The sequence below is a fragment of the Desmodus rotundus genome, chromosome 5, assembly GCF_022682495.2.
Source record: "Desmodus rotundus isolate HL8 chromosome 5, HLdesRot8A.1, whole genome shotgun sequence".
NCBI classification, from domain to species: Eukaryota; Metazoa; Chordata; class Mammalia; order Chiroptera; family Phyllostomidae; genus Desmodus; species Desmodus rotundus.
The window spans coordinates 137,811,088-137,832,367 of NC_071391.1; the positions used below are offsets into that span (position 1 = coordinate 137,811,088).

The 21,280-nt window shown below is 34.1% G+C and overlaps 1 protein-coding gene across 14 annotated transcripts in view; it reads left to right on the forward strand.

Annotated features, from left to right (window-relative positions):
- The window catches only part of EHBP1 (EH domain binding protein 1), a 370,181-nt gene that overhangs the window by 301,186 nt on the left and 47,715 nt on the right, over positions 1–21,280 (forward strand). For 7 of the 14 annotated variants that reach the window (XM_071221562.1, XM_045189390.2, XM_045189391.2 and 4 more), the window contains 3 exons: positions 8,205–8,352; positions 15,629–15,736; positions 18,772–18,896. In XM_071221562.1, coding sequence (XP_071077663.1) covers positions 8,205–8,352; positions 15,629–15,736; positions 18,772–18,896 — 381 coding nt within the window. The remainder of the gene's footprint in view (positions 1–8,204; positions 8,353–15,628; positions 15,737–18,771; positions 18,897–21,280) is intronic. The other 7 variants (XM_053924179.1, XM_053924177.2, XM_053924178.1 and 4 more) reach the window with 3 other exon arrangements.

Below are 21,280 nucleotides of genomic sequence, written 5' to 3' on the forward strand. Positions count from 1 at the left end.
TATTTCACAAAAATGTGTATAGACATGTTTCTTAAATAGACTTTTCAATATATACTTTTCAACTGATAGGATAAAAATATCTAACGTTACAAAAGACACCCTTGGGTGGGTAATGATCTCAGCAGCCACATTGACAGTTTCTCATGTTCTAATTCACCTTCACAAATCCATGGAATCATTTTTTGGCTAAAGTAATGTTAGTCAGTGACATTTGCGGCATTTATAAAAAGGACCCCCCGTGGCAGCCATTTTTATTTGATTCTTTAGATCCAAAGGCTGCTGAAAGAACAATTGAATAAAGTTAAGGATTGGGGAAGCTGGATTTTCTTGTTCTCTGTGAAATGAAACTCTAGTCTTTTTCTTCCGCTTCCCCTTGAAAGCAAAAGTCTGCTAGGGGGTTGTAGCTGTGTCAAAGCCGCTGGGATGCCACTGCTGATCACTTTAATTACTACGACTAAGGAGGATAAAATTAAAAGTAGCACCATTGAAGCAGTGGAAGAAAGCTTGCCTAGATGCCGGTGAACTGTGAAATATAAAAATTGCATACCAATACATTTTTATGGAAAGGAAACAAGGAATTACATTACTTATTCTTGAAGAGTTTGTCCTTAAATTGTCAAGTTTTACTAGTGCATCTATCTATGGCAGATTGTAGGCCATTTCAGAATGATAAGGAAAATAGTAACTTGAAGACATCCTGTGAAAGGGCTAAATATTTTTTCAGTTTATGTCCAAAGTGGTTACTTCTGATCTAGTTTTCTATATTTGAAATTTTTAAGTGCATTTCTCAAAATACAAGCTCTTGGCACCGTAACAGGACTCTTGCCTTGTTCTGAAGATGTTAGCAAAGAGAAAAGTAAAGCTTAAATGTACTGCGTTCAGCACTTTCCTGAAGGCTTATAGTTTAAGGTCGGGAACCTAAGTTTTCAATGAATATAAACAAGTTAGTTTCTCTTCGCCTCTCAGCATTCAATAGCACAAAGGGAAATTTAATCTGATTTGTATAGCCTAAGTGTAAGCAAAAAACTGGGTTTAAAAAAAAATCGCAGTAACAGTAGAGTCTCAAAAAGTTCTGTACACCAGTTATATAATGGATAGGGCCAGTGCTTTGAAATCAGACAGACACTGATTTTAATTCTTACTATGCCCTTTACAAGATGTCTGACCTTGGGCAGTGTATTTAAGTGAGATTCAATTTCTGTCAAATCAGAAAGAAAGTAGTTGACCTTACAGAGTTGTGAGTAGTACATGAGATAGCATGTAGAAAACACTGTGCACAGGCATGGAACTAGTATTGACTCAAAAATGTGTTACAGTTTTTAAAAGATGGTCTTGGAGAGGGAGGCCTCCAAAAGTACAGCTGCCATCAGACCTTTCAAAGAGTACTTCCATCTTACAAAATCTAGATTACCCCCCTAACTTGGTCTAACTCTAAGTAATTCTATATAGAAAAAAGTAAATGTCATCACACCCACTCTTAGAAATAGGAAGCCTAATTACTTCAGTTATTTAAGTGAATTGAGACAAAGCAAGTAAATCAAAGGTATATAGTTTTCTATGTGTTGAAATTTTCAACTGTGCTTTTCTTTTTAATGATATCAGTCTTCATGTTACCTCTGTATCCCAGTGAAGAGATTCCTTTTATTTTTTTCAGCAGACATAGTAAATATGATTTATTTATAGCTATGAGTATCTGTCTTTTTTTGAATACAGAAAGGTCAAAATAGATAGCAGTAACTCATTTCTGTACTTGGGTAGGTAGGCAAACCATCATGGTCAGAAATACTCATTATCTACATACTTGAGCAGTTTGTGCTGAATGGTATTCAAAAATTATGAAATAATCATTTTCCTTACTCTCTAGTCATATTATCCCTTTGACATAAACATTGTGTGTTTTTTGAGGAAAATATGATTAGATTTTGTTGCTACCTATTCTTTAAATATTACTACAAAAACCAACTTTAAAAAAAAATTTTTTTTTAATTTTTTTACTGTTGTTCAATTACAGTTGTCCCTATTTTCCTCCATTACTCTCCCCGGCCCTGCCCAACCCCTCTCCCACATTCAATCCCTTACCCCATTGTCCTTGTCCATGGGTCCTTTGAAAAACTAATGAAATAGTTTTATTTATAATGAATCTGGAAATTACTATCAAATTAAAATTGGTTACATAATCAGTTGCTTTAATTACAAGCTTTTCCTTCTGATTTTAACAGTTAACTTCTATTTTCTCAGTTGGTTCTTTGTCTTAAGGGAAGTTAATGGGTGAGAAAACAAACAATGCAAATATGCCATCCCACTGGAGAGCTCCAGGCCCGAGCAGAATTTCTCTGTGGTGTTAGGACATTAGTAGAAAAGTAAATCAAGGCAATCTGATAGGGAACTAGAATTCTGTCAATCAGGCTCAAGATTTTGTGCTATGTCCATAAACTTTGTTTACTGTAGGGTTTTATGAGTTGTAACCTGCCCTTGCAGTCTGTTAATGAGGCTAAATCTTGGTACTTGAGAATTGAATTACAGCACACCTCTGGGCTAATGGTTATAAACAGAAAGTCTCATTAGGGCTGCATTCTGATTTGTTCATTTGCATTTTTTTCTATTGTATAGAGAACAATGATGGGTAAATAGGTACAAACAAAGAATTTACATGGAAATTGATAAAGTGTCCCTAATTAGTATTTCGAGTTGGTTTTATTGATGATTGTGTGCTTTAAATTGCACTCTTGATCAGCCCTCTGAAACATTTGCAGAGGGAATGTGATTGGGGGATGGAGAGGAGAGCTTGGGGAAGGTGGTAGCTTGTGAGAAAAAAATTAGGTTCTCATTCCATATTCAGAAAGGTAGGATCATTTGTTTCATTTAACTCAGTTAAGATGACCTAAGACTACCTCATGTTAGTGTGAATCACCAAATTCCAGCTCTACCAGAAGTTATTATTCATGCAGTGAAATACACTTAAACCTAGTTGCCTGAGGCATATCCAATAATGATTTTTATTAGTACTCTTAACTTTTCTTAAGTTTGAGAAATGAAAGTTTAGTAAAAGCTCAATTTTCTCAGTTGGTCATGTAATTTGATACCTTCAGGGATCAAATGGCTTGGTGGTTAAGAGCAAGGGCTCTGTATTCAAGTAGTCCTAAACTGGGCTTGTGGCTCTGACATTAGTTCTAGCTATGTGATCTTGGAATTCTAAATCTAAATATTCTCATTGGTAAAAATTGAGTTGTGAGAATTGAATGAGATCATGTATGTAAAGCACTTGTCATGTAAAAAATCAGGAAATAACAGAAACCATCACCCAACTCACTATTGTTGAGCCTGTATTTCCTTTTATTTGTAGTATATTTTCCAAGTTAAATAATTAATAATGAGCTGACGATTTTTTGTATATTATTCTTGCATCTTCAGTCCCACCCTGCCCGGTGCATACTAGTCTTCTAACTACAAATAAGCTTGTGTCTCTAAATACTAAGAAAATTTCCCTTGAATTTTAGATTTCTCTTCTTTTGCCCCTACCAAAACTACCACCCACCCTTGGAAGCTTACTATCTCATCTCTTTCCATCCTTCCCCCGAGATTCTTTTTCGAAAATAACTTTTATTATAAGAGTAGTGCATGTCTACTATAGAAAATGAAAAAAATGGAAGACAAAGATAACAAAAACCATATTTTCACACCCAGATATCTCTACCATTATAGTTTTGTGAATACCGTTCTGTTTTTCTATACATACATATTTATATGTATATTTATTTTGAGAAAATGACCAAATGAGGTTATTACCGTATAAACTACTTTTTAGTCAAGTTGTGCTCCTCTCATTTAATACTATGATTATATTCAGATTTCTCTAATTGGTTCAACAATGTCCTTCACAGCTGTTAATAAGACTAAATCTTTGTACTTGAGAGCTGTGAATTACAGCACACCTCTGGGCTAATAGTTATAAACAAAAAGTCCTGTTAGGACTGCAATCTGATTTGCCCATGATCCAAACCAGTATCTAACTCAGGACTGTACATTGTATCTGATTAATCCCTTTTGTTGGTGGTCATGATTGGTTAGTTGGTTTTGTTGTATCTCTTGTTTAAAAGAGCAGGTCAGTTGTCCTGAATATCCTACATTCTGGATTTGTTTGGTTGCTTCCTTGCTGTATCACTTATCATGTTTCTCTATCCCCTGAGTTTATGATAAACTGGAAATTATATATAAAGGCTTAGTGTATTCACTTTAAACATTTGGACTAGACTATTGTAGGTGGTGTGCAGTTCATGTGTTTCACATCAAAAAACATATAATATATGGTTGATCCAATATTTAGTGATGCTATGAGTGACCATTAGATTATTGGTCCCTAATCCACGATCTAGTACAATTAGGTTTTCCCCTTGCAGGTAGGAAATAATCTGTGTAGTGTTACTTAAGCTTATGTTCCAATTACTATTGCTGTGAACCAAACTTAGTGATGTAAAAAATTGTTTTTATGCTCACAGGTTGCTATAGGTCAGGACTTCAGGCAGGGCTTGGTGGGGATGCTTGATCTCTGTTCCATATTGTCTGTGGCTTGAAGCCGGAGAGACTTCAACAGTTGGGGGTGACTCAAAATGCCAAAAGACTGAGATCATCTGAAGGCATCTTCACTCACATGTCTGGCATTTGGGCCAGGAAAACTCACGGCAGAACTCAGTTGGGACTGTGGACTAGAGCACTGGCATAGAACAGGATTCTCACAGCATCACACCTAGGTTCCCAGAGAGTACAAAATGCAAGAATTTCAAGAGAACTGGGTAAAAGTTGTGTGGCCTTGGAACTCCCCTACAACATTTCTACATTTTGTTGATTATATACACGTCACTAAAGCTGGCCCAAATTCAAGGGGAAAGGAGTTAAACTGTGGTTCCTGATGAGTGAGTGGCAAGGTCACATTGGAGAGAGCATGTGAGATGAGAAATTTTGTTCTAGCCATCTCTAAAAAACACAGGCTGCAACAGTATAATATTAATATCCTGTTCCCATCAGATATTTACCTAAGGGCTTTAATAGCAATTAATAATCCTTGCCAGAATCTGTCATTGCTTTATGAATGAAAAATTATATTTTTATAGTTTTACCTTTTAAAAATTATTATTATAGCTGATATTATTTTGTAAACTAGAACTTTGTGTCATTGACTGGGAGTGTTTAGTTAGTTACCCTAAATTCAGTTCCCACTGAAAAAACAATTGTTCAATTCTTTTCCTTTAATTGCTTATTTTCAGGAATTGTTTTAAAAAGTGCCTCAAATGAGTTTATGCATCCTTGTAAGAACTTTTTGAAAATGTTTTTTTAATCCTTATCCAAAGATATATTTTTAATGATTTTGAGAGAAAGAAAGAGAGAGGGAATGAATCATGAATTAGCTGCCTCCTGTACATGCCCTACCAGCAACCTTGGTATGTGCCCTGGCCAGGGATCAAACCCGCAACTTTTTAGTGTTCCGGACAATGCTGCAACCAACTGAGCCACCTAGCTGGGGCCTTATAACTTGTTGCACTTCATAATGAATTGGTGAATTTTCATTGATTCAGTGGGTGATTTCATTGATTCAATTCAATGCAGCCATTGTTGTTTTTGATACTGAAGTTGTTTCAGTTTGTCCAGTGGGAACTTCAAGCTTGTTTTTGGATCAATTTGACACCTTCATTAATTTACCCCCATTAATTTTGACAGCTCTCATTTCTAGCCATTTCAAAATTTGTGAAAGAATTGCCTAGGCTTGAGCTCTACCAACCTGGTGCCTACCCTAGCACCCAATAATATTACCTGCCGCATTTAATTGCCCTTTTTAAATGTTCAGATTCATTAATTTCTAACACTTACTGCAGCTGATTACTCTTCTACTCTGATTCTCAGGATACATCAGTGTTCTAGTTCTCCTCCTCTTTCTCTGTCTTTACCTCTTCTTATCTGAACATAGATGTTTCCATGTTTTAGTTAGGAGCCCTTCTTTTTCTCTATAGTACCTCTTCAGGTGCTTTCATATATTCTGGTAACTTCAGCCTTCAACTCTGTGGTCATAGTTTGACTTTACTTCTAGCATCAATTTCACTTGCCAGCTACTGACGTCTTTACTCAGATGTCCTGCCAGCCTCTCAACCCCAGTCTGTCTTACCCTACAATTACTCTCCCTCCTTTCTTATAGTTCCTCTTAGTTTTTTCTGTTCTATTTCTATTCTTAGTGCCATATTTCTACTAGTTGCCCAAGTTTAAAACTTCTGAGTGAGCTTTTTTCTTCCCTCCACATCTAATTAGTTACCAAGAATTAGTACAGATACCAATTCTACCTCTAATATATGTCTTGCACTTGTCACTTTCCATTCTCATTGCCACCGCCCAAGTTCTTGGACTCATTACAACTTCTTAGAATACTGTAGTAGCCTCTCAATGAGTGTCTTTCCAGTCCCTCTATGCCAGCCTGTCTTATGCACTGTTGTCAGATTAATCTTTCTTAAATACACTTCCGGTTGGTCACACATAAAACCAAACGTTTAGTTGGCCCTCACTTTCTTTAGAATAAAAACAAAGTACTTCGCTTTGTTGGGCAGGGCCTGTACAGTCTATCTACACAACTTTGTATCTCTTGCCTTGTCTTCCTGTCATTATTTTTGCCCTGTGCTCAGGAAAATTAGATTATAGATTTTTCCCCCAATATACTTTCCCACCTCAATGTCCTTTGTATTGTTCCTGTCTCCTAGTCTCTACTACACTGACTCAACTAACTACCAACTCCCATCTGTACCCATCCCGAGTCCTGCTCATTCTGCAGGCCTGGCTCAAAACCCATGATGCCATGATGCCTTCTGTTTGTTTCTCTGCCAAAATGTTCTTTCTTCTGAACTCTCGCTGCACTTTGATCAGACCTCCTTAGTGTGGCTATTTTATCTTTCCCTTTATATTATAAGCTTTTGAGAGGATGAATGATAAGTTCTCATGCTTGAAGTTTCTGTAGTAAGTCCCAAGTACCAAGGTATGTTCTGCCATAGATACAAAGATAAATCAGATATAGTTCCTGCTTTCAAGTAACTCAGTTCTACTAAGAAGGAGGCACTTATACGGAGTTATAGAGTAACTTGACAAATATTTTAAAAAGTGATAATACACACAGAGTGCTTTATTCCACCAATAGGGAGGAGGGAAGAATAGTCAGAGAAAGTTTAGTGGATTCAGTGTATCTTGAAGAATGAGTAGGAGTTAAATAAGATGAGGGAAGAACATTCTAGGAAGAGGAAATGACATATTCAAATCTATGAAGCTACATAATACAAGCAATTCTGTATGAATAGATGTGAGGTTTAATGAAAGCTGGGAGAGGCTAAGGGAAGGTAATACTGCAAAGTTATATTAGGGCCAGACTATTTCAGGCTTTGTTTTGTCATTATAAAGTCTCATTTTACATACTTTTCATGTTACAAAGCAATTTTACACTGATTATGTATGATTCATAATAACCCTTTTTAGTAGAAAAAACTGTTTTAGTTATTTAATTCTCTGTAGTTTTTGGTTATTTTAAATATAAAAGACACATTATATTTTACTTTTCTTTTCAGTGTGCATCTGGGGGGAAAAAAGTAGGAATGAAAACAGTACATTTACCCAATTCTAATAATAAAACTACCAAAAACAATAACTTGTGTAACTAACATACTATTCCCATTCCCATTCCTACTTCAGCTCCCTAAAAATACCATTTCCTGTATTTGATCAACATGGTGTAGCAGCATTTTTTGCCATCAAATATGTCTTTTAGTTAGCACTCTATGCCTTTATTAGAAAATAGCAAATTAAATTCTGTTCTTAAAAATAATATATTAATTGAAATTCTGTTTTCAGTATTATGACTTTTTTCTGTAAGCCTGATTATTTTATTAATAATAGTTTCTGCTCTTTCCTCAGTAATATATATTGTCAAACATTCTTTAGAGGCTTGTTTGAGTTTTTAACAGACATTTTAATACAGTAATTTTGTAAATGTTTTTTTTAAAAAAAATCTGATTCTAGGATGTCTTTTAAAAATGGTGTGACATCCAACTGATATAGAGCATCCTATTTATAATGTGGGCCAAGCACCATGCTGTAAACCAGTTACTATCATGATGATCAGATTGAAAATGAAATTGCATTTCTGTCAATTACTGAGTTGGCAACTGTTCAATATATCTTAGCAGCAAGATGAAGAGCGACGTCGGCAGCTGAGAGAGAGAGCTCGTCAGCTAATAGCAGAAGCTCGATCTGGAGTGAAGATGTCAGAACTTCCCAGCTATGGTGAAATGGCTACAGAAAAGTTGAAAGAAAGGTCAAAGGCATCTGGAGGTGAGTTAAAAAATCTTGTATCATATTCTACAGACAACCCAGAAATCCACAGTAGACCTTTGGTACTTCTTATTCTTACTTCAAAATGTTGCATCAAATACTAAAGTTTCTTTTTTTATTAATTTATTGGGGTGACAAAATTATACAGGTTTCAGGTGCACAAGTCCACAATTGTGTGTGCTAACCTATTGATATGTTGCAAAAAAGGTAGAGGAAACATACTAAATCAGTAGATAATTGTCACTGTCTTTCAAATCAACTTTTTGGCTTAATTTTTAACAACTCAAGGAGTATTTCCTTAGAATATGAATTAGGAGAAAACTCACACAGACTTAGTCTTCTTATCTTAAGAGGGTCTTCAATATCTTCCGAAATTATTCTAAGCTTGTTAATGTTGGGACAAAGACTATAGATACTGTAATTAAAGAGAACTTTAATTTGCTCTTCAGTGTTCGATTTCGGCATCTTTAACTTGGACCTTTATATTTTTATTTAAGAGGAGTATATTCGAAAGGCCTGTGGGTTTTCTTTTTTAATATTTTATTTATTTTTAGAAAGAGGCAAAAGGAGTGAGAAAGAGGGGGAGAGAAACATCAATGTGTGGTTGCCTCTTGTGCACCCTCTACTGGAGACCTGGCCTGCAACCCAGGCATATGCCCCGGGAATCGAACCTATGTCCCTTTAGTTCACACCCTGATCTGGTGCTCAGTCCGCTGAGCCACACCAGCCAGGGCATCCTTCCTTTATTAATAACAAGATGTTTCTTCAATGTTATAAAAATCCCAGATATTCTAAGTGTCTTTAACATTTTTTTGCCTCCTTATATCTCAGGATGATAGGGAAAAAAAAACCCAAAACCTTTATATTCTTGACCCTCCAGATATACTGTCCTGAAACTACTAAGCCTACCTACCTGTGGCATCATAGACCCATAGAAGAATAGTGACACAGCATAGAGAGGCACCCAGTGTCTCTTTCAATTTTTTTCCCAAGCGGTGAGCAAGTAATAATGCTAAATGAGTTGGTAAACTCTGGGAAGTCTAAGAATTAAATATTTTGATTGATGGTATGAGATAGGTCAGCTATGTAATTGGTCTCATCCAACCCTAGTTGAGGCTAAGTCAGGACATGACTAAGCAGAGAGACTTTGTCAGTGTTACAACCCCCAAAATTGCTATCTTCCTTCCTTGGTAGCTAGGGAAAATGAAGGCCATATTTTGGCATCTATTCAACAGTCAATAAAGTACTGTATTTTTCAGACTATAAGACACACTCCCCCCAAATTTGGGAGAAAAATGGGGGTACATCTTATAGTCCAAAAGTAGCTTACCTGGCTCACAATGGGGTGCGTATTTTTTCCTGTTTTCCTCTTCTGAAACCTAGGTGTGTCTTATGGTCCAGTGTGTCTTATAGTTCGAAAAATACAGTAAATAAAGAACAAGTGAGGATTGGATCTGCAGAGCTAGCAAAGTAAAGACTAGAACAGTGAGAGCCAGGTAAAATGAAGATGGGACAGGGTTGAACAGGTGACTTTTAAGAACCTGCTGACGTGTCTAGATTCTGTTCTCTAAGACCAAAGTGACCAGGGTCCATTTCTCCCATAGGACACATCATAGAGTGGATGTTGGAAGCAGCCACATATCATATAGCAGGCTCTTAATCAGGTAAACCTACAAGTGGAGCAGGCCTATATTACCTGACCTGAGGGGTAGATATCGGCCTGTCTCCACAAAGGCATATGACTCAGACTAGGTTTGCTCTGGCTTCAAGGTCTAAGCTGAAGTTAGTAGGGCTAAGAGTTGGGGAAATAGACCTTTAGGATAAAGGAGAGGGTCAAATTTCTGCCTGAAATACCACCATTCTTATAGATGCTTTTATCCATTAGCAGTGCCAGCCACAGTGCTGGAACAGGATTTGGCAAACTTCCTGAAAAGGGCCAGAGTAAATACTTCAGGCTTTGTAGGCCATATGGTTTCTGTCTTAATTATTCAACTATGCCCTTATAGCCTGAAAGCAGCCTTGAACAATATGTAAATTAATGGGCGTGCCTGTTATTTACCCCCAAAAAAGTGGTGGGCTAGATTTTGCCCGTGCACTCTAGTTTGCTGATTCTTGCATAGCAAATTAAAAATTCACTTGGAGTCACAAAATTCTAATTCCTAAATGAAAATGATCCTATGAGGTTGATAATCCAGGGGAAAGAATTAACAAATTAGTGTTCACTTTTCCAGTGTCTAGTGGGGATCTTCAGATCGGATTAAGGAATAGTGTGAAAGGAGCAGAGAGAAGTAAGTACAGACCAGCCTGAATGGAGACCTAGGGTAGCGAGATTTTGGAAGCGATGGTTCAGAGTGAAAAAGATGGAGTAGTTTAGTCAAGAGCTGAAATAATAAGGTGAAAGCATAGCCTAGGGAATGCACTGAACATGATTGTTACTCAGACTCATTGCCTGCACCATTCTCAAGCAGCAACCAGGCTCAGTGAAGAAAGGAAACTTAAGTTTAAGATGAGGTATCTTTACCTTCGTGGCATCCACAGAAAATATATGTGGGGTATTTTAAGTCAGTATAGCCATGGATTCAAGCAACTCACTTGCATCCTATTGCAACCAGAAGTAGCCTAATATTTTTGAAATTACAGAATCACACCAGCCTAAGGAGCTACAATCTAGCTTTTGCTTGTTCTCCTTTTGACAATTTTAGGACTTAATGAGAGAATCAGGTGATATTGTGGTATACTACACATTTTTTTTCAATTTATGCATCATTTTGTAATTGCAGACCTGTAACAGCCTCATTTTAAAATGCTCACTCTGTGTAAGAGACTGGTGGGTTTATGTATTGATCTTACTTGGCAAGTTTAGCTGTTTGGTGACAAAGTTTGGTATTTTCGTTTTTAGTTGAATGGTATTATGGTCAGACTATGACCTGAATTTCTGCTTTAAGAACTGATGTTTTTATTTTGCCCAAATAAATGTTAAATTTTTGTTAATAGTCCAAGTACACTTGCAAGGAGGTGTCTATCTTGTAAGATGATATTATATCATATATTTATAGTATATTACATGACACATTATATATGATATATTTTGTATGATTTACATATATGTTCGTATTTATTCTGTAGGTTATCACTTTGATTTGTGTTAGGTTAGGTCATTTAACTTTTTTTTTAATTGTATTTTTCCATTACCATTTATCCCCTTTATACCTCCTTACCCCCCCACAATCACCACCCTATTGTCCATGTCCAGGAGTCATTTGATTTTTAACCTGACGTTTTTGCCTCTCTTTGATTTAGATAAAGTAGAGTATTTTTTTGTATTTCGAATGAGTGAAGAAAAATTTTTTTTTATTTTGTCCATGAGAATATTTGTGTGCCTGCATTATCCTCATTTCAGTTATGGCAAATAGATTTATCTAAATTTGTTGAACCAAAATAAAATCTTATAGGCCTTTGGTGATTTTTATTTTCATTTTCTTTTAATAACATATTGATAATAATGTATTAATAATAATATATTGTTATATTATTAATAATATAATATATTAACATTGTTTTGTATTTTTTATTTCTATAGGATAACTTTAAAAGTTATGAATTTTATAGGGACTGAAGAATTTAGAAATCATGATACAAATGAGAAATTTTTTCTGAATGTTTTCTGAATATTTTTTCTGAATATGTTTTTAATGATACCTGTTTCTTTTTTAAAAGTACAGATATTCTTTTTATTGCTGTCACCAGATATCCTGGTTTTTCATTCAATGTATTTATAAACAATAAGTGTTATAAGACTGTCCTAAAGGCTGTGCGATTAATCATACCACTGGGATCCTCATTTTGCTTATATCACTGTGCAATGTCAACTGGAGTACATTGTTTCATTCTGGTGCATATCCAGTCTCCTTTTACCTTGTCCTGCATACATTATACATGCCATACTTGCAAATCAGCTTCTGTTGTGCAATGGATCTCTAATTTGCTTCTGCTACACTTACCTACTGGGTTTTCTATTGGTTAGCCATAAAGATAGATAGATACAAGATATCAATATACATAGAAGTATGGGTATAGATAACATCTTATATACATATATATAAAATATATAGTATCTTAAACACACAGAGATACATATGCATTTTAATTCAGCTAGAATACACTCAGAGTGTTTCCACAGGTGTTAAGAAATGTGTAACACTAACTGTTGAAAAGAATTCAAGGGTCATTTTAAAACTCAAATCAGTGAATGGAAAGAAATTGGAAATCCATTCTTAAGAAGACCTGAGCTTTATAGGAGATCAATTTTTACTCTTGCCCTCCCAAATAGTAATCCTTTTATCTAAGGTTAGCAATACATATATATACATTGAGTAACCCACTCAGTATTACTGGTGAGTGGTAGGGTAAAGAGAGATTTCATTTTGCTGGGAAATAAAATGAATGGTATCTGTTTAACATCAAACAGGAGCCTGGCACTGTAGAAGTGGGTAATGAAAGGAGGTGCAATTTTCTACATATTTCCAGAACCTGCAAGTACCCATATCTGACCACATTTCCAGATTTAACCATTTCTTTTCAGAACAATACTATCTTTCTAGTTGCTCATGTTGGAGAGTCAGTTTTGACATGCACCTTACCCTTCCTGTCCTCAGTATCCTCCCCCAACCACCTCCTACTGTTCAGTCAGTTTTCAAATCATGTCATACCCACTTCCTAATTCTTTTATCCTAGGTTAAGCTCTCCACACTGCTTGCCTGGGGGTTTTAACAGTCTCCAACCTAGATTTCCTGCCTCCAGCCTTTCTGTATTCCAGTCCAACATGTAGGCTGGCACTCCTGCATGAAGGATGATGTCACATGGATAATATGACATCACAGTTAAACCCATGCACAGTTTCCAGACCACTTTTTCTTCCACATAGAAAGGCATATCAGATTGTAAGCAAGAGTGATATTATAGAAATAGTATTGAAGCCACTCTAATTTATAAAAGACATAGCTTCAGTGCTTTTAATTGTTTTATACACCATTCTTTGAACATAACCTAATCTTTCCTGCTGCTTGTAATGCCCTCCTCTTAATTGTACCTTTTATATGTATTTTTTTAAGATACGAGTCATACCATTTATTATCCATACCAGCAGAAATTTTGGTTGTTGCATTAAACATAGTTCAAGAAGTATTAATTTTTAAAAACTTTCCTGGCCTGTATTTCATGTTTTTAAAATCCTGTACATTTCTTAAGATCCAATTTAAAAGTCCTTACACAAAACAATTCCTGGTACTATTGGCAATGAATAATCTTTTCTTCTTTTGAGTTTGCTCTGTATCTAATTTTTACTCCATAACACCTGTCCTACATAGTATTATTGTCACTTGAATGTGTATGCCTTTAAGGTAGAATACAACTTGGTATCTCCTCAACATCTAGCAGTGTGTTGTAAATTGCAGACGCATTATACAGAAATTTCTTGAATAAATACATGAATGTTGAATTGTATACTTTTATTCCAGATTAATTATGATCACTAATAACAAATAGAGACTGGTTGGTAGCAACAAAGTACTGCACTGTAAAAACTATGAACAGTAAACTATTTCTGGCAATAATATGGGGAAGTATTCTGAACAGTTATTTAGCTTTCAGAAAATATTTATTCATTTACATGTACTACAAAATTTATTTAGAGGAGAAATTTTGAGGATAAGGAAGATGATGGTGACTTTATGATAGTAGTCAAATAATTGTGCTAATTAGAAAAGATCTCTCAACTGATTGTACTTAAGTAATGTAGTCAAGTATAATGACTTAATGTCTTAAAAGCATTTAGCAATGTTTTTTCCCTGGGGACATTTCTCAATCTTTTTTTTTTCTTTGTTGTGTTCTTCTGAATAGTTTACACAGTATATGGGAAGTCTTTAGTAAATGCAAACTGTTATTATTACTTTTAATGCTCATAGTAAGTATTTATTTGGGAAGTCCAAAATTAAACACAAAGGTATACAAGGAAAAGAACAGATATTGAGAATTAAGCCAAAGCTATAGAACTTTGGAATGTCTCCATTGTAATGATCTTTGGACTGCTTCATTATTAATATAAGTTGCCCCATTAAAAAATGGGCTGTAGACTAGTAGGGATTCTTCAACTCCTAGGGCTAGAGACATGTTTCTCCAAAAGGTTACACTGCCTGTCAATAGTAGGATTTAAAGTTAATTTCTAATATGCAAATCAAAGTTTAGCTATACATCTTTTTAAAAGATTTTATTTATTTATTTTTAGAGAGGGAAAGGGAGGGAGATAGAGAGGGAGGAAAATATCAATGTGTGATTGCCTTCCGAGTGCCCCCAGCTGGGGACCTGGCCTGTAACCCAGGCATGTGCCCCAACCTAGAATCCAACCTGTGACCCCTTGGTTCAAAGACCAGCACTCAATCCATTGAGCCACACCAGCCAGGGCTAGCTATACATTTTTAAATGTATACATAATCAAAATTGCTTAACTGATTTTATCACTATGACTTAGAAAGGAAGAAATATATATAATATACATCTATAATGTAAAAAAAAAAAAGACTCAATTGTGACCTAAAACATTTTACTATGTGTAAAAAATCATGTAAGACTTCCTCATTCCCATGTATTTAATTTTGAATAATAACAGTTTTTTCCAACATTAACTCTTCCAAGATGTACTGTTTTGTTTCTGAACTTTCTTTTGCATAAAGGTACTGCTTATTCTAGTCTCAGTCTTGCCTTTTAATTTATCTGTAATGCTTTTATGATAGTATTTCATTAAAAGCACAAAAGTATTCATCTTCACACAAATGAATTAAATATAATTACAAGTTTTTAAAGAATGATTTCTTTATATATTTATATCTATTAAAGGATAAAAATATGAAATACAGAAATATTGTTTGACTTTGTTACCAATGCAACTTGATTTTTGCATGCTGTTATTAGAGAGCACTAGTAAAGTACTTTTTAAAATAGAGGAAGTCAGTGAACTCAGTGATTGAGAGACAAATTATCAAAACCATTGCATCTTCTTTGACGGGACAATTCATCTTTGACATATGAATGTAAAATATAAATGTTAATCCAATAGTGGAAGAGTGACTTAAAACTGATTTTTTAACTTGCCAGTCTGTGTCAGACTTGAATTTGAATAAATCACTAAAATACTCATTTTTCTTCTTTCGTGTTTTGAACAAACAATATAAAAGAGACATGATATTCAATATACTAACATTATTGCTACATGTTCCTACAGATGAAAATGATAATATTGAGGTAGATACTAACGAGGAGATTCCTGAAGGCTTTGTTGTAGGAGGTGGAGATGAACTTACTAACTTAGAAAATGACCTTGATACTCCCGGTAATTTCAAATTATAAATATTTTGTGTCCTGTTGCACGGTAAACTTTATCATTATATTTTCATTAATATCTCATTATTAGTGATAGTAAATTCTTTTTGTAGTTTTATTACACTTATGTCCTCACAAACCATTTAGGTAAATCCACCTTTCATTAATTTTGTCTTATTTTGTTTTAGATTTAGTTAAAATTAGCAAGAAAATTGGAATAGCAAATTGTAGTTTGTGTTCTCTTATTACTAAGATTCACTTTTATATTTTATGTATATGATACAAGTTGTAGGAATTCAATAATTGGTTCCCTTTTAACCTAAATATTTTGGTGTAATGTTGTAAGGTATAGGTATAGTACCTATGGAATAATTCAAATGTAAATCAGATTTTCTGACTTGGTTTAGAATTGAGTGTCTTAGTTGTAATATTATTTTGCACATTTCTTGCTTTAAATATTACTACTAACTTTATACCTAATAACTAATTTTAAGACACTTCAAAAACTGCTTATATAGACTGCTATTAAATTAATCACGTATCTTATAGCAATAAATATTATACCAATAATCACATTGGTGATTGGTCTTCTAAGTTACTTTTTTAGTATAAAGATGCTTGCTTGTGGTTTAATAGGTGAGTGTTCCATATGCATTTCCTTTAGAAGTCAGCAGCAGGTAGCAATACAAAAGTTTTGGTTACCACATGGGTTCCATAAATGCTTTTCGAATTGATTTCTCATAGCAATAAAACAATCTTTAGTGATTTTTCTAGATTTAAAGTTAAGGGACCAAAGTCCTTAATATTTCTCTTTTCCTATAAAAAGCTAAAGGAAGTGAGAGCAAGTCTCTTTCTAGCACTGACATACCCCTGAAATACTAACCTATTTTGTTTTTTTCTCTCTTTGAAATCATGCTGTTTTTTCTCCAAGAAACAATCAACCAGGGTCTTCTTAACTATAGGGAGTACCCAGTAAAACCCATGTGCTTCATTCAATAGCTCCTTCATGGTCTCCTATTAAATTATCTAGAGGTCATGTGTTTATAATTGTTCACATCCAGGAAAATGCTGATATTTAAGGAAAACTTTTAAATGTGTAACCCAAAATTAGGACTATCTTTTATTTCTTTCTATTTAAAATATTGTAGAACTTGGGTCAATTTGATTTTTCTTTTTGAAAAAGATTTTTCACATTGTTTAACTACTCTCTCACCGTAACCCCCACCACCAGCTTTATCAGGAAACCAGTAATGTCCCTCTACTACTGAGGACACCCATGAGTATGGAACTGAAACGTTAACTTGCAATTTATGGAAGTGTAAAATCATTGACAATAAGTAATGCATATTTCCTCATTTTACAATAGATTATGAAGGCAGGAAAATTGGCTATTTCTTAGGAAACATGAGGAGAATTTTCCACTTTTAGTTATAGAAATTTCATGGGATACTTTGAAGTTTGGTTAATGTTAGACCCAATAGGCTTGACTTTTGCACTTTTTAAAAACTCTCTTCCTACTTTACGTATGCCAAAAAAAAAAAAAAAAACCCATCTTAGTATTCCTGTTTTTGAAATTAAGTAATGTATTGTTTATAGCTCTCAAAAATGCCAATAAATGTTGCCATGTGCATAAGACAGACTTTCCAAATTAGGCTGTGGTTTATTTCATAGCAATAAGAAATAGGAATGCAAACTAGAATCAGGAAGTATGTAGCAAACATTATGATTTTTATCCTTGCTTTATTTTCCCCAAAATTCTTTTTTTTAATATGTATATAAAAGTCATAATGTTTTAATAATAAATTGTTTAATCTTTATCTTGATTTGACCATAGTTCATCAGATATTGTTTAAAAGAGAAGCCTTGTAATATAAACTGACCAATTTGCATGAAAGTAATGATAATAGCATTTATTAAGAGTCTTATAATTAGAAAACTTATTAATCTTTATGAAAAATATCATTCACCAAATGGTTGGCATATCTTTCACAACCATTTTATTAAAGGGTTACTTTGAATGAATTTGTTTTAAGTAGAATTATTTGTTTCCATTTGTTTCTGAACTGTTTTATTAAAATTAACGTACTTGCTAAAAATAATTTGAAATTATTTATTTTAAAAGTTGTAGCCATATTTTATTTACTTTAAATTTTGATTCTTGTTTAATATATTCCAAAATTTGATTATTTTTATTGAATTTCTGCCTGCTAATTAGAAGGTATTTGTGAACATATACCCTATTCAATGCTGGGTATATAGGCACACAGATAAACTTTGGATTCTGTCAGTGACTATCTGAGATCGTGTTAAGAGCTCATTTTAATATGGTATTGTATGTATAAATTTAATATACTTGAAGAGTTGAAACTCTAAAATATAATTTAGAATCAAATTTACTACCTTGTAAAAATATCTACTTTATAATAGATTGTTTTATTATGTATAACCTATATAGTTATTCATATAAATATACACATCAAGTGCAGGCTTAGGTTTTCAGGTAAGCATAGCTACTATTAACTTTTGTATAAATGAATGGTGTTTAGATATATTGACTACATTCTTTAAAGGGACTGATTTTGTGAAAAATACACATATATATGTTTATACATACACTAACATATATGCTAAGAGACTAAATGTTAATTGTTCCCACCCCAATAAAGAAATGATAATTATGTGACATGATAGAAGTATTGACAAATGCTGCAGTGCTAATCATATTGCAATATATAAATGTATCAAATCAACACATTGTCCACCTTAAACTTACACAATGGTATGTCAGTTATATCTCAAAAAATAATGTAGTCAACATACCTAATGACTAAATGACTACTCAGTTATACTATAGTTATATTATATTATATATATGTATATATATATAAACAGTTCTGCATATATCTGAACTGATACGTTATTATGCAACCCTAATGTCCTTTTCTTTTTATAATACAGTAATATTTTTATGATGTCCCCTAAATTGATAGCCATACACCTAAGTGCATCTCACTTGCTTATTCATAGTATTTGCATATTTAACAGAGCAAAACACAAAGTTGGTGGACTTGAAGCTGAAGAAGCGCCTAGAAGTTCAGCCACAGGTGTCAAATCCACTCACTGGTGCTTCTCAAAAAGCTGTAACTCAGAGCTCAGAGCACGACGTTAAGGTAAATCTTACTTGTTTTGAATATTTGACTTGGTATCTGTGTATTCTATTTTTACTAGCATTTCATAATCCTAAAATCAATTTTTTACCAAATTCTTTACATTAAGATTAAGATATAAAACTTTTTATTAAACAGCCAATAAATTAAATATCAATATGGTAATTAGTATTCATCTACTTTTTTCAGAGAAACTACTTCAACTTGATATGTTGGTAAACAAAGAAACTGTTCTTGACTTTTTTATGTATTTATATTTTTCTAAGAAGAATATTACTAAGAGAATTCTAGCATATTTTTCTATCATCCTCAACCTTTGATCTGTTTAGATGAACTAAAAACTAATGTTAATTAATACCTGAAGATGGTATGTGATAGAATATAAAGTTTTTCTGAACTTGCATATGTTTTGTGGCCATACAAATCTTACCTTTTTAAAGATTTTAGCCACATTATTGTAATTATACTTACTATTATTATTATTATTATGACTGCTTTTATTATCGCCATTCAAGCCTTTCCCCCTTTTCCTTGCACTATATCATTAATATTTTTCTAGCTTTAGGGTACTCCTAGTCCTGTATAACTTTTCACCCACCTGCAGGCTATGGGGACTGCCCTGCTGACTGAAAGGATTTCCTTCCTCTGACACAGAGGTGCTTTGAAGTCCCAAAACAATGACTTTCATTGCTTTTTCCTTATACTGTCGGTTTCTATAAATTGGTGATGAAAGTGTGTAGCAGCACCAGAGGACTTTTGGTCTCTATCTTTGAACAAAAGGAAGCCTGGATCAGGTCTTATTTTTCGCGTTCAATTTAGCTTTCTGCAGTGGGTTTAATGCAGAATGAAGCTGGCCTAAGAATAATACAATGGATTGAAAAGGCTAACTGAATTAGTGGGTTTAGGGGAATACATTTGTAAAGTGGCAGAAGTCCCCAGTCATAAAAAGTTTTCTTAAGATAGGATTTGCTAGCTAATCGCACTTATATTTTAGCATGTTGTCAGGCCTCAAAAATGTAGCCATGTTTGTTTATTTTGGTAAAGACTTGAGTTTTAGACTTTTGGGCAGTTAATATGGTAGCAATAGAATACATATTTTTCTTTTTTCTCCTTTTTATTGAATGTTTTGGGGTGACATTGGTTAATAAAATTATACAGGTTTTAGGAGCAGAATTCCACAACACATCATCTGTACATTGCATTATGTGTTCACCGGCCCAAGTCAGGTCTCCATCCATCACCATTTATGCCCGCTATACCCTCCTCCACCTCTCTTTCACCCCCTCCGTCCAGCAATCACCACACTGTTGTCTGTGCCTGTGAGTTTTTTTCTTTCTTTTTTTTTTTTTTTTGCTGAACCCCTCCACACTTTTTTAAACAAATGAAAGCCAAATTAGTTTCTATTCTAGCTACATAGCATATTATAAGCATGATTCTAATAAATATATAACTTTAAAAAATAAACAGAGGTAGTTTTATTCTTCAGGTTTAATTATTTAAGTGGATTAAATTGGTTTTGTTTTCCAAAAAGCTCTTGTGTAGTAATTTTTAAAGTAATTCCAACAAAAGGTGTGCTTTAAACAGCTTGTCTTTGTATGAATCTTTTTAGTTAAGATTTTTCAAATGGTGCTTGTAAAGAACATATAGAGTCCATCTGTTCTCTTGAAGCTTTCAGCATTGATTTGTTTTTTTTTTTAATAAAATGCAGTTTACACATTTATAAATGAGGCATTCTGTGTTTGTGGAAAAGGATAAACTGTTACCTTCCCTTGAGGATTCTGTATCCCAGGCCTCCTTGAGGCTAGAGAATAGGCCATTGGAGGACTCCCTCATTACCGATTGTCTCAATGCAGAGGAAGGGCAAAGTCTTGGTAGCTTTTGATAACCAGTTTCAGCATTCAGCAGGCTTAGCTATTAGTCATGCATCTTAGCCTTTCCCTATTTACTTTCAAAACACTTAATAAAAATAATAAAAGATTAGGTATAAAATGAAATATTTGTTTGGTACACAGCACCTCGGTATCTGCAGCTTCCACACACTGCAGTGGTTCAGTCTTCTGGGATATTTCTTGTTGATAGAACCATTTGAATTTGTTACCAGTATTAACATAGGAAGCTCTAGAAAAGATAATTGTAGTTTCCTTAGCTATAAAGGGCTTACTTACAAATCTGGCTTTGGAAAGTTATAGCTGACAAAACGCAGTTCAGTGGGGTAGTATTATAATCCTACCTTTTAGCCTTCATCCTGCATTAGTGGTTTATCTGAATGGGCATAAAATTAGAAACTAGTTCTTCTTGTCATACAAGTCTGTGGGGCTGTACAAACTGATGGGGCAGAATGGCAGGGAGAGTAGACATGGCTTTAAAATGATATATATCATCTGGAG